This window comes from Marmota marmota, unplaced genomic scaffold (genome assembly GCF_001458135.2).
Source record: "Marmota marmota marmota unplaced genomic scaffold, marMar, whole genome shotgun sequence".
In the NCBI taxonomy this organism is placed as follows: domain Eukaryota; kingdom Metazoa; phylum Chordata; class Mammalia; order Rodentia; family Sciuridae; genus Marmota; species Marmota marmota.
In genome coordinates, this window is record NW_026000240.1 from 5,153,119 (window position 1) to 5,166,406 (window position 13,288).

The 13,288-nt window shown below is 35.3% G+C and overlaps 1 protein-coding gene across 1 annotated transcript in view; it reads right to left on the minus strand.

The window, feature by feature from the left end:
- The window catches only part of Sec22a (SEC22 homolog A, vesicle trafficking protein), a 59,516-nt gene that overhangs the window by 19,179 nt on the left and 27,049 nt on the right, over positions 1-13,288 (minus strand). The window contains exon 6 of the mRNA XM_015486859.2: positions 3,432-3,547. Within this exon, the coding sequence (XP_015342345.1) occupies positions 3,432-3,547 (116 nt within the window). The remainder of the gene's footprint in view (positions 1-3,431; positions 3,548-13,288) is intronic.

Below are 13,288 nucleotides of genomic sequence, written 5' to 3' on the forward strand. Positions count from 1 at the left end.
ATGAAGTTCTAGAAGTACAGAATGCCATGAGTGAGAATACAAAACAAAACGGCTTGCTTTTCTCTGTACTCTGGCCTTTCCATATAAACTTTAAAATTACTTTATCAATATCCACAAAATATCTTACTAGGATTTTTATTGGGATTATGTTAAATTTATAGAACACAATAGGAAGAACTGATACTTCAACAACATTGAGTCTTCTTATCTGTGAACATGGAATCTCCATTTATTCAGATATTTCTTTTATCAGATTTTTATAGTGGTCTTTATATGGATCGACTTATTCTTAAGTACTCTTTTTTTGGGTGCCAATACAAATGGTATTGTTTTTCATTTCAAACCTCAGTTGTTCTTTGATGGCATCTAGGACAGCTTTTGGATATTTTAACCTCATATTCTGTGACCTTGCTATAATCACTTATGAGCTGCAGGGCTTTTGTTTTATTTTTTTCCTTCAATTCCTCATAGCAATCATGTCATCTACAAAGACAGTTTTATTTCTTCCTTTACAATCTGAATACCTTCATTTCCTCTTTCTGTCTTATTACATCAACTGTGACTTCCAGTACAATGCTGAATAGGAGTGGTAAAAGGAAACATTCTTGCCTTGTTTCTGTCTTAGAGGAAAAAGCATCTGGTTTCTCATCACTAAGGATGATGCTAGCTGTAGGGGGTTTTGCAGATGTTTCTTACCAAGGTGAGGAAGTTCTCTCTATTCCTAGTTTGCTGCAAGTTTTTTCACGTGTGGGGATTGGATTTTTGTCAAATGTTTTGTCTGCATCTATTAATATAGTCATGTGATTCTTTTCCTTCTTTAGACTGTTGATATGACATTTGAGGTTTCAAATGTTGAACCAGTCTTGCAGACATGGCATAATGCCCACTTGGTTGTGTTATAAAATCATTTTTATACATTGATAAATTTGATTTGCTAATATATTGCTGAGTATCTTTACATCTATGTTCATGAGAGATATTGGTCTATAAAGTTCTCTTTGTAGAATGTAAATACACTAAGAAATCTCAGAACTATCAGTTCCATGTAAGTAGCAATTAGTTTAATCAGATTATTGTTCTTCTAAAACCTAAAACTGTTGGGCACAGTGGTGCACACCTGTAATCCCAGCCGAGGGAGGCTGAGGCAGGAGGACTAAGAGTTCAGAGCCAGCCTTAGCAACTCAGCAAGACCCTAAACAACTCAGCAAGACCCTGTCTCTAAATAAAATACAAAATAGAGCTGGGGATGTGGCTTTGTGCCCCTGAATTCAATCCCTGTACACCCCCCAAAAAATAAAAATGAAAAAATAATAAAACCTAAAATTGTATCAATTACAATGAGATAAGATATTACTGAAGAGGGAGCATGGAAAATTATGAAATCAAGGCAGGCTTCAGCTAATTGTAACATCTCAAAAGCAATAGAAGGTTGTAGTTTATACACTTTCCTTAGCTTTTAAGTCATAAATCAGGAGAGAGAAGGGAGAAATCAGCCCAAGAAGAGAGGATATATCAGTGCCTTGGAAAAAAAAAAATTATAGTTCCCATTAACCAACTTTGTGGGATACAATAACTTTGTCTGCATTTTAACTTAAAGGTAATATGGTCTGAGTCTCAGGTTCCAAGGCCCTTATGAGTCAGAGATATAAGCGAGGTTCTGTGGTATTGAAGTTTTTCTCTACCCAGGCCTGCTCCACCAACAAAAATCAACTCTTCACATACTGCTACTACAGTTTCTTTCCATTTCATTAATACAATTTAAAAAACAAAAGTGCACCTTATTTAGTAGCTTTTCCAATCAATAGTTTCTAGACTACTCCTGTTTGTTCTTTTGGACAACTTGTTTAATTGGCTCAAAATTGAACTACTTCTGATGGAATAAATCTGACTTAGCTGAGGGGCAGGGGATAGGAAGGCCAAGGAACAGTAACCAGCATCCTCTACTTGAAAGGGGACAGAGGCTTTACCTATAGACAAAGAATGTTTGGAAGAACTAAGAAGTAATGACAAGCCCCATGGAGCCATTTTAGGGACAGTTCTATCACCAGAACATGTGATGTCTGCTGTTGTCTTTGGGGAGTGAGTACATTCAGAAGGTATACAGAATGTACCCTCTGAGTATCCCCCAAATTAACAGTACTTTAAAAACAGAATATAGTAGGGGAGGGAGGAGGAAAGGGAAAGGGGAAATACTGGGGAATGATACTGGCCAAATTATATTATTATATATGCATATATATATGTTTTTATATATATATATATATATATATATATATATATATATATATATAACATGTATGTTTGTGTAATAATAAATCCCACCATTATGTACAACTATAATGCATCAATAAAAAAGATGGAGGCCCCGTGTGGTGGCACATGCCTGTAATCCTTTGACTGCTGAGGCAGGAGGATCACAAGTTCAAGGCCAGCCAGTCTCAGAAACTTAGTGAGGCCCTAAGCAACTTAGCAAGACCTATCTCAAAATAAAAAATAAAAAGGGCTGGAAATGTGGCTCAGCAGTTAAGCACTCCTGGGTTCAAACCCCTACTGAGAAAGAGAGAGAGAGAGAGAGAGAGAAAGGAAATAAAATATAGTATGTTGTGTGGATTTTTACAAATGATATTCTTAACTTAAGGCTGACCTGAGAGAAAGAGAGAAAAATCTGATTCACAACATGGAAGTGTCAAGAACTCAGCAGAGAAAGTGAATAGAAACAAGGAATAAAAGCTGTGTAGTCTCAAATGTGCTCAACTCTAAGAAAGGAAATTTCAAAGAGTATACAAAAAGCATAAGAGGAAAAAGTCAATATATTCTGATAGCTACAGTCTCTGGAAGTAACTCCATTGGAGTTGGTAATATCTGGAAAAAAAAAAAATCAGTGGTCTCCAAGGTAGCTCAGGTTTTAGAAGACCACCAACCAAGAAAGGAATAGATAAATAAGTAGAAATATATAGAAGTAGATACAAACACTAGCCATGCATGCCTCCTTCATTCTTCCACTACTCTTTGCCTACTCAGTTCCTTCCAGTACCAGCTCACCTCTCTTCCACAAAGTCTTCTTCTCCTACCCTAACACTGAACTCTCCTTTTCCCAACTCTATTTATTTGGCAATTACTCATGGACTTCTTTGCCTCCCCGATTCAGATTAATCTGTGAGACTACAGGACTCATGTCACATATATCTTGGTGTTCTAAAACATGCCTATCAACAATGCCTATCAGAGTAGATGATAAATAACCAAGTGCTGATTAAGACAAAGTCAACTAGAAATGAGTGTTCTTGAAGGGAGAACAGGGTAGATATAAAGGACACAGACTTTGAGCATGCACTGTGAGCTGCACTAATACCCAAACCAATTCAAATCAATTATATAACAAGTAGAATGAATAGGTACAGTCAACTGAAATTGTAAAAATAGCACAGTACCTGTAGGAGACTTTCTATAGCATGAAAGCCACGAATTAAATTCAGAGCTCCACATAAAAGACTAAGTATAAATGCCACAATCCCTGACAGAGTTGCTGGTTCCAGTCGCTGGTGAGCTGGAAAATAAAAAAAATGGTTAGGAAAGAATACTATATCTCGTGTAGTTGAACTAAAGGCTAAACAGAAATTTATTACTCAATTTAAATGGGTCAAACCCAAGTAATTTTATACAATGTATCTTAGCAATTGGATGTTCTTTAAAATGCAAAATGTTTGACAATAAGAAAGCTTAATTCCCCTGAACTCAAATCAAATTAACTTCCTTTTTCTATATTTTTTAACAAAGACATCTAACTTGCATTTGGGATATATAATTGTAATAAGCACTCACATCTGGCAGTAAATCAGTTAGGAAAAAAACTGTCTTACTATGTCTTCTATATGCAAGTAAGTGCAAATATCACCAAGGTGACTTTGCTTGAAAATTCATCACATAATTCCTGCTTTTTTCTACAAATGATTAGAAAACATTTTTAAGAAGCTTTTAAGCAAAGCTTCCCCTTATTTGGATCTCAGGGCTATAAATATCACTGGATATATGTGAAAGCACATATATATTCATCAATCAGAACTTCATAACAGAATGTGCTCTTATAGCTGTGAGATTCTTGGTCCTCTGAATACCACTTGAAGGCAAAAATGATAAAATACCAGCTGCAGAAGTTATCATTTTATCTTAACAAATATATTCCCTCATCTCAGGGCTTCAGTTTTATAACAGCTTCCCTTCATCATCATTTTGCACTAGTAGAATTAACAATAGTCTAAATGAAAACACAAAATTAAATACATAACCATTAAATCTCAGAAGAGAGACAGCAAAGAGAGGACAAAGAATCACATTTTGATTATTTTATTTAAACCACTGAAGTGTAAAAGCCCAACAATGAAGTTAATGAGGTGGAACATTAATATAAGGATGGACTTAAATCTTTCCAAATTATATTCAGCCATTACAGCAGAAAAGCTTCCCCAGTTTATGAAATCAAAAATAGACATATCACAAAAAAGTATTTATTTTTCAAGTTCAGCAGAACATATGGAATAACATTTCCTTAAATTTCTTTTGTGCCCATGCCTGGTCTCCCAATCAATTTCCTTGAGGTTTTAATATGAAAATAGGCAATCAAATATCTCTGTAAGTAGTGGTACCAAGTCTTTTGTCAGTGGAAAAAAACTACCTCACATTTTAAAGCCTACCTAATTGTTCTACCAATTAGTCATATTCTACAGCTTCCCTCCCTCTCCACCCCCTCTCAGTGAGCAAGAGGAAACTGACCTTAATTTTAAAAAGAAATTTTTAATATGGGCCTCAAGAATAAAACCAACTGACAACTAAATATATTATGTAAATCACACTTCTAAATATACAAAATGAGTTTACCTTACTAAAAAAAAAAAAGCAAATAATATTCTGCACTATAACTAAACTATATAAGTCAATTAGGTCTGGTTAGTCTTCAACAGAAAGATATTATCATTTTCAAGTGTTGATGAATATCTATTTAAGAAATGAATACTAAGTCTATATAAATTAAATATTTATTGAATTTCTAACACTTGCCTTTGGCCCTAGAGCACTCTCTTTATAATAATAGTATACCATTTATGAATTATTTCAGAATGACCAAAACTATTTTTAAAGGCATAAAGCAAATGATAGGCCTCCTTTAACAAGGACAAGGTATGTACTCTGCTCAAGGACAGGCTGGCACTCTGCCAAATCACTGTGGGAAAGAAATTCTAAAGTGGCAATTTCCCTGCTTCTACCCTCACCCTCTTCCCAAGACCTGTGGCTTGCATTCTGAGAACAGTTATCAAGAAAATTTCACCTACACACAACACAAAGCGGGGGGTGGGGGGGACACACCTACAAGACAATTTCCCACTTTAATAACTGAATTAGATATCTGACCACATTTTAAACTAGCTATCACTGTCATTTTTTACTTCAGTAAAATTTTGTTATCCAAAAATGCTTATTGTACAATTTTGTTTGGCACCATACTAGGCACTATCAGGTGCAGAGTGCATGTGGAACAGTAACAAATGAGAAGCAGTTAGGGAAAAAAATAGTTTTGCTGGATCCAAAGCAGTTGTCACCTGGATGAGTTTTATTTTGTTGCTACTGTCTTCTGCCACAATGCCTTCTCCTTAATTAGCCTCATTAAGCCCAATGGCATTTTCATAACAAAATTAAATTTCTCTCAAAATATACCAATGATTTACAAAGTTTGTAAAAGTTCCTAAAGAAGCAAGATGAAATTCCTTGGAAACAGGGCTATTGGTAGAGCAACTTCAGGAATGCTGAAGAGGAAATAAAGTGAGGAAAAGCAAGGAAAATCTTTGAAGATGGATAAAATGTAATCAGGCATAAAGGAGAGGAATCATACTCCATGCAGAGCATGGAACATGAGCATGGAAATGGAAATGGGAGAAACTCATAAAAGCTTCAACACTTACTACTTCTACCACTACCACTAAAAGTGGCTACTCTCCATGTGCCAGGCACCAAGTGCTTTGAATGTATGAGCTCATTTCAGTGCCAGGCACCAAGTGCTTTGAATGTATGAGCTCATTTCATCTCTCCTACAACCCAAAGCAGTAGGCACTATAATTATCCTGTTTTTGTTTTTGTTTTGTTTTTTCAGAAGAAAAAACTAAGGTTTGGGGAAATAAACTTATTTGCTCATGGACACAATGTAAGTAAGCTGAAATTTAAATCCAGGCAGCCTAACTTTAGACCCCGCCCCATGCACTTCCCACCTTTCCACTTCTTCCCTCCCTTTCTTTGTTACTGGCAATCCTGAGGATGGAACCGGGAGCCTTGAACAGGCTAGGCAAGTGCTCTATTACTGACCAATATCCCAGGCCAGAACTCATGCTCTTAACCATTCTGCTATAGGGCATTGCTAGTGGTTTTGTTTGGCTCAAAGGGTTGTTTGTAAAGAGTAGGGGGAAATAAAATCAGAAAGGGAACTCAAGGAAATTAATAGTCTGAAGTAAAAGGCGAAGAATTATGGGAAATTACATAATGGAGTAACACTGAAGAGCAAGAGACTGATATGGTTAAGGCAATGCTTAAGCATATTAATTTATTAATGGGTTTTAAAGAGATTAGAGGGCTGGGGTTGTAGCTCAGCAGTACTGTGCTCCCCTCACATGCAGAGGCCCTGGGTTCGATCCTCAGCACCACATAAAAATAAAATAAAGGTATTGTATCCATCTACAACTAAAGAGATTAGAAGTAGGAAGAGAGAAACAATACTTTCTGAGTGCCTTCTCACTAAGCACACATCGTCTCATTTATCCTTCAAAATGGAATACTTCATCAGACAGGAATGACTAACTGCTCTGTGCCTGAAATTTTTCATTGGTAAATTGAGGTAAGTATTTTGCTATGTCAGATAGCTAGTAAGGGCCATCTTCTCAATTAGACCTTAGGTCTGTCTAATTGCAAAGTCCCTGCTCTTTCTACAGTTTTACGGTAGTGAACACATAAGGAGGAAGTCACTGCAAAAAAACTGACAGAGGGCCTGAATTATGATAGTGACAGTAGAAATGGCAAACAAGAAAGAAGAGACATCATGGAAGTTAAAACTACTAGACTTGGCAACTAATTAGATGTGGGAAACTAAAGGGAATTTTATAAAATGAAAGTGATATTGGCCAAAATATATTGTTACATTGTACAATATATGCAGCAATAAATCCCATCATTATGTACCACTATAATGCACCAAGAAAATATGTAAAAGAAAAAAAAAACAAACAAAATGCCAAGTTTTATTCTTGGTGTCTAGGAAGATAAGGTGCTAGCAACTGATCCACAGAAAGAAATGAGAATGTTTTGAACATACCAAATTTGGGGGGAAGATGAAGCACATTTAAATAGCAATTTTCAATTGCTTTTCAAGTGGAAAAGTATTAGCACTGGAGAAGCAAATGAGGTCTGCAACTGAAGGGAAGGGTTTGGATGAGATTACCAAAGGAAAAAGCAGGCTGGTGCAAATCCTTTGTAGAGACTGCCATTCAGTACAGGTAAAAGAGTCTGGGAAGACAAATGTGGAAGAACCAGAGAAGTAAAGAACCATAAAAACATAGCAAAGGAAGACCATCAAGAAAAAAGATGGAGCTAACAGTGCCTTTAGACAAGTCAAAGAAAAATCTGAATTTAAAAAGAAAAAAAAAACTCCTAGATTTATAAAATAATTTAAGTAGATGAAGGGAAAATTCATAGGCTGGGGTTGTAGCTCCGTGGTAGAGCACTTGCCTAGCATGTGTGAGGCACTGGGTTTGATCCTCAGCACCACATGTACAATAAATGAAAATGCATTCTCTTTTCACATATACCTAATTAAAATAAATTAACTAATTAAAAAAGAAGATAGATAAATAAATAAATAAAAGTATTATGTCCATCTACAACTAAAAAAAATTTTTAAAAAAGAAAGTCAAATAATCACAATGCTCATACAATGCTTACGGGAATGTAAAATGGCAACTAACTCCAGAAAACTGGCAATTTCTTAAAGACTTAAAAATGCTAATAACCTTTTGACCAAGCATTGCACCCCTAATATTTACTCAAGGGAAATGAAAAACATCAATAAAAGATGAATGTTCAATGTAGCTTTATTTACAATAACCAAACACTGGAAACTAAAGGCCATCAGCAAAAAATGAATAAACAAGCTGTGGGATGTTCACACAATGGAATACTTCTTGGCAATAAAAGGAGATATGCAACATGTGTGACATTATGCTAAGGAAAAGAAGTCATACACAGGAATCACACAATATAATCTTGATTATATGAAGTTCTAGAACAAACAATATGAATATAAACTGAAAATAATCAAAATGGTGGTTATCTAGAGAGAAGTCAAGTCTGGGAAGGGATATAAAGGAACTTTTTTATCTTTTTTACTTTTTAAAATTATTTATGTATTTTACAAAGGAACTTTCTATGGGAGATGTAAATGTCATATATTTGTTAAAGAGGCAGACTATGGAATACAGTAATCATGTCATTTTATTTCTGACTTTGAAATCTTGGGGCCTTGCTGACCCTGAGGAACAGCCTCTTCCAGGGTTAGCCAATCTGGCAAACAACCTGCCCAAATAGGCCTCACACTCTCAACCACCTTCTCTCATACTTTTAACCACATTCTCTCATACTGAGAGCCACTATGTCCCTGCCCTAATTACCCCATGGCCAGGCATCACACAAATACAGATAGCTCCTATGCCACAGAACTCATTGAAATTGTTCAAACTAAACAATCTTGAAGTCCTCACTCTATCTGATCCATTTCTTCCCTTGGAAACCACAGTAAAGGTTCTTGCCCACATTTTCTCCTTTCCCTTCTCCAGGGATCTATGAGTATTAAACACTATCGTTGCAATGGCAGTCATCTCCTGGTCTGTTGACCTTACTACAACTGAATAAGAATAACACATATATTTTAAAAACCAGAAGCAAAGATTATGAATTTCCCTTTAAAAAAGAACTATAGAAATAAATTGTCAAATAGATGAGTAGGCAATAGGTGGGAGTAGAGGTGAAACAAGAATGACAAAATATTGATACGATTGCTACAGGAGCAAGATGGTTACAACAGGATTAATTATACTATTAATTATACCTTGCCTATATTTGAATGTTTCCATAGTGAAACATTTAAAAAGAAAAGAAAGCAAAAGTAGTACTTCATTCAATGTACTGACTTCTGTGATGAACATTTATAGACTTCAGTAAATATTAAGTATACCAAGATAAAAACATTCCTTCCAAACTGGGAGGGAGTGGGCTGTCAAAGGGTTAGAAAGAAAAAAGTAGAAAAATATGAAAAAAAAAGAAAGAAAGAAAGAAATTGAAACAGTGTAACAGGTTGCAGGAAAGCTTGAAAAACAATGTTTATCAAATGATTATTTACCTTATTCTAAAATAAAATGAGAAATTTTATTTAGAAGTTTCCCCATAAAACTGTCTTTTAACTTGAGGATTATAGAAAACATTGTGTTGACTTGGTCTGAATTAAAAGCAAATTTAAGATTAAAATAAGTTTTAGTTGTCAATTATTTTTTACTGTTTTTTAAAACAATAAGAAATCTCGGATTCTCCCCATTTTCCTAGTGTCTGATGTTTGGTGACCCAGCATATCACTAGGGTCTAAAGATCAGAAAGGAATGTACAGAAGTCAGCTAGAATAAAGAGTTTCTAACAGAGTCCACCTCCTGGTAGGCCAGGTTGGACCTACACCTAAAATTAAGGTTATTCTCTTGACTCCCAGGGGGTATATATAAATGGACAGATATACTTAGCAACACTGACTGCCAGACCTGTAGAAGGGGTGGCCAACAGAAGTCTTTGTAGCTCCTCCAACACAGACACCATCAAAATTCTAATCTCTAAAGTAACTGCAGAGATCAGTGGCACCATCCAAGGCTTAAAAGATACGCAGGTGGTGATGACTATTATATTCCTATTTAATTCTCCAGTTAGGTCTCCAAAATGGGTGCATCTTAGGTTCCAACTGCACTGTCCCTTACAGCATTAATTCATGCCCTGATATGTAGTACTAATTTGGTAAACTTTTTTCTCAATTCCAATAAACAGGAAATCAGAAACATTTTGTTTTTATTTGACAGAGATATTAGTACATTTACCATATGGCCACTATGATACATCAACTCTGTGCCATAGTCTACAGTAGGGGTTGGCACCACAGGCCAAATTCAGCCAACCTGTTCTTTTACATATTGTTTATGGCTACTTTTATGCATCATACCAAGCAGAACTGGAATAGAGACCATGTGGCCTCAAAAACCTTAACTATTTACTGTCTATTCCTTTATAGAATATATTTCCTGACCCATGGCCTACAAAGATCTAACATTCTAACACCTGTAGAGCATTATTTTCATCCATGTCATTGATGATCACATGTTGATTGTACCTGAAAAACAGATGGTAATGTATGCCTTAGGTTATATGCCAGACCGTGGAAATCACAAAATTGCAGGAGCCTACCACCTCAATCAGTTTCTGAGGGTCAAAGATCAAGAATACGTTAAAAGCCAGGATCAAACTCATGCACCTTGCAACCCATTCCACTAAGAAAAGATATACTGATTAGCATGCCTTTCAGATTTCAAAGATAACAGCACTACATTTGTTTACTGGATAACAATGTTTGAGAAGGGCCCAGAGAAAGAGAAGTATCCAGAATGAACTATAGGACACTTTACTCATTGGTTCTTACAAATTCATGGATCCAATAGTGCTTAAAATATCTCTGGAAGATAAGAATAAACCAGGACAAAAGAATAATAAAAGAGGCCCCTGGGGTTATGAAGCATTGACATGGTCCTTTGGTTAAAAACAAACAAACAAACAAACAAACAAAAACTGTGTCCATTTTGAGAACTAGTTATTGGTTTGCTAGGTGCCTTCACATGAATTATCACGTACACACTATGAACCCCCAAATAATCTCTCTCATACATACATACATACACACACACACACACACACACATCAAAGAGACACAGCTAACAAACCAACAAAAAACAGAAAATGAAATTTTAAAATTATCAATAAAAATACAATCAGAGGGCTAGGGTTGTGGCTCAGTGGTAGAGTACTTGGCTAGCACATGTGAGGCCCTGGGTTCGATCCTCAGCACCACGTAAAAATAAACAAAATAAAGGCATTGTGTCCATCTACAACAACAACAACAAAAGAGCTTTCAGCTTTAAAAAATGAAACAAAATAAAATTAGATGCCAGGCATGGTGATGCATGCCTATAATCCTAGCAACTCAGGCGGCTGAAGCAGGAGGTTGTAAATTCAAGGCCAGCCTTGTGAGACTGTCTCAAAATAAATAAAAAAGGGCTGGATGTATAACTTAGTGGTAGAATGCCCCTGAGTTCAATCCCCAGTACCACAAAAAAGAAAAATAAAATAAAATCAGAAAAAGAGAGAAAAATGACCGAAACTTGATGAGACAAAGAGAAAACAAGTAAACAAGATGGTAGATTAAAACCAAGCAACTTTAACAATCACGTTAAATGTAAATGGCCCAAACACCTCAATAAAATAGCACAGATAATAAAGTTGGATCTTTTTTAAAGATCTAACTGCTTAGTACCTACAAGACACCACTTTAAAGATACAAAGAAATTAAAAGTAAAAAGATTTAAAGAAAATATGCCATATTAACAAGACAAGTATGTCTACTTTCACAGGGGAGATGTACTGGGGAGTGATTGGCCAAATTACATTGTTATATTGTGTGCATTTATGAATATATAGCAAAACATTCCACCATTATGTACAACTATAATATACAAATAAAAAATGTGGGGGAAAAAAAGGATGTCCAGTCTTACCACTCCTGTTCTCAAAATTGTAGCCAGAACAATTAGGTAAGAGAAGGAAATTAAAGGAATACATATATGAAAAGAATTAGTCAAATTATCTGTTTCTCGATGACATGATCTTATATTTAGAAGATCCAAAAACTTTACCAGAGGACTTCTAAAGCTGATAAATAAATTCAGCAAAGCAGCAGAATACAAGATTAACATTTATAAATTAATAGCTTTCTTACACTCCAACAATAAATCTTCTGAGAAAGAACTTAAGCAAACTATATCATTCACAGCCAATAATCTCAAAAAATGAAATAAAATAAATCTAACCAAGGAGGGGCAATACCTCTACAATGAAAACTACAGAATCCTGAAGAAAAAAATTGAAGACCTTTAAAGATGGAAAGACCTCCCATGTTCTTGGATGGGCAGAATTAATATTGTCAAAATGGCCATATTACCAAAAGCACAATACAAATTCAATATAATCACCATCAAAATACCAATGACATCCTTCACAAAACTAGAAAAGACAGTCTTAAAATTCATTTGGAGGAATAAAAGACCCAGAATAGCCAATGCAATACCGAACCAGCAGAGCTATGCTAGAAGCATCACAATACCTGATCTCAAATTATACTACAGAGCTATAGTAACAAAAATAGCAATGGTATTGGCATTAAAATAGACATGAGACCAATGGAATAGAAGACACAAAGACAAACACACAGTTAAAGTTATCTGATACTTGACAAAGGTGTCAAAAATTTTTGTTGGAGAAAAGATAGCCTTTAAAAGAAATGGTGCTAGAAAAAACAGATAACCATATGTAAAAGAATGAAACTAGATCCCAATCTCACTGCACAAAAGTCAAATGAAAGTGGATCAAAGACTTAGGAATTAGATCAGAAACCTTATAACTACTAGCAGAAAACATAGGATCAACACTCCATCATATTGGTGCAAACACCAACTTCCTCAACAAAACCGCTAGAGCTAAACAAATAAACCCAAGAATCAACAAGTAGGATGCCATCAAATTTAAAAACTTCAGCACAGCAAAGGAAATGATTAATAAGAGTAAAGACAGAGCCTATGAAATAAAAATAAAATATCTTTGCCAGCCACTCCTCTGATGGGATTAATATCCAGAATATATACAGAGCTCAAAAAACTCATTGCCAAATAAACAGTGCACATGATCAAGTGGGGTTCATCCCAGGGATACAAGGTTGGTTCAACACATGGAAATCATTAAACATAATTCTTCACATTAATAGACTTAAAGACAAGAATCACATGATTATTTCAACAGATGCAGAAAAAGAAGTTGACAAAATTTAGCACCCATTCATGCTCAAAACACTAGAAAAACTAGGGATAGTGGGAACATAACTTAACAATGTAAAAACTAAACC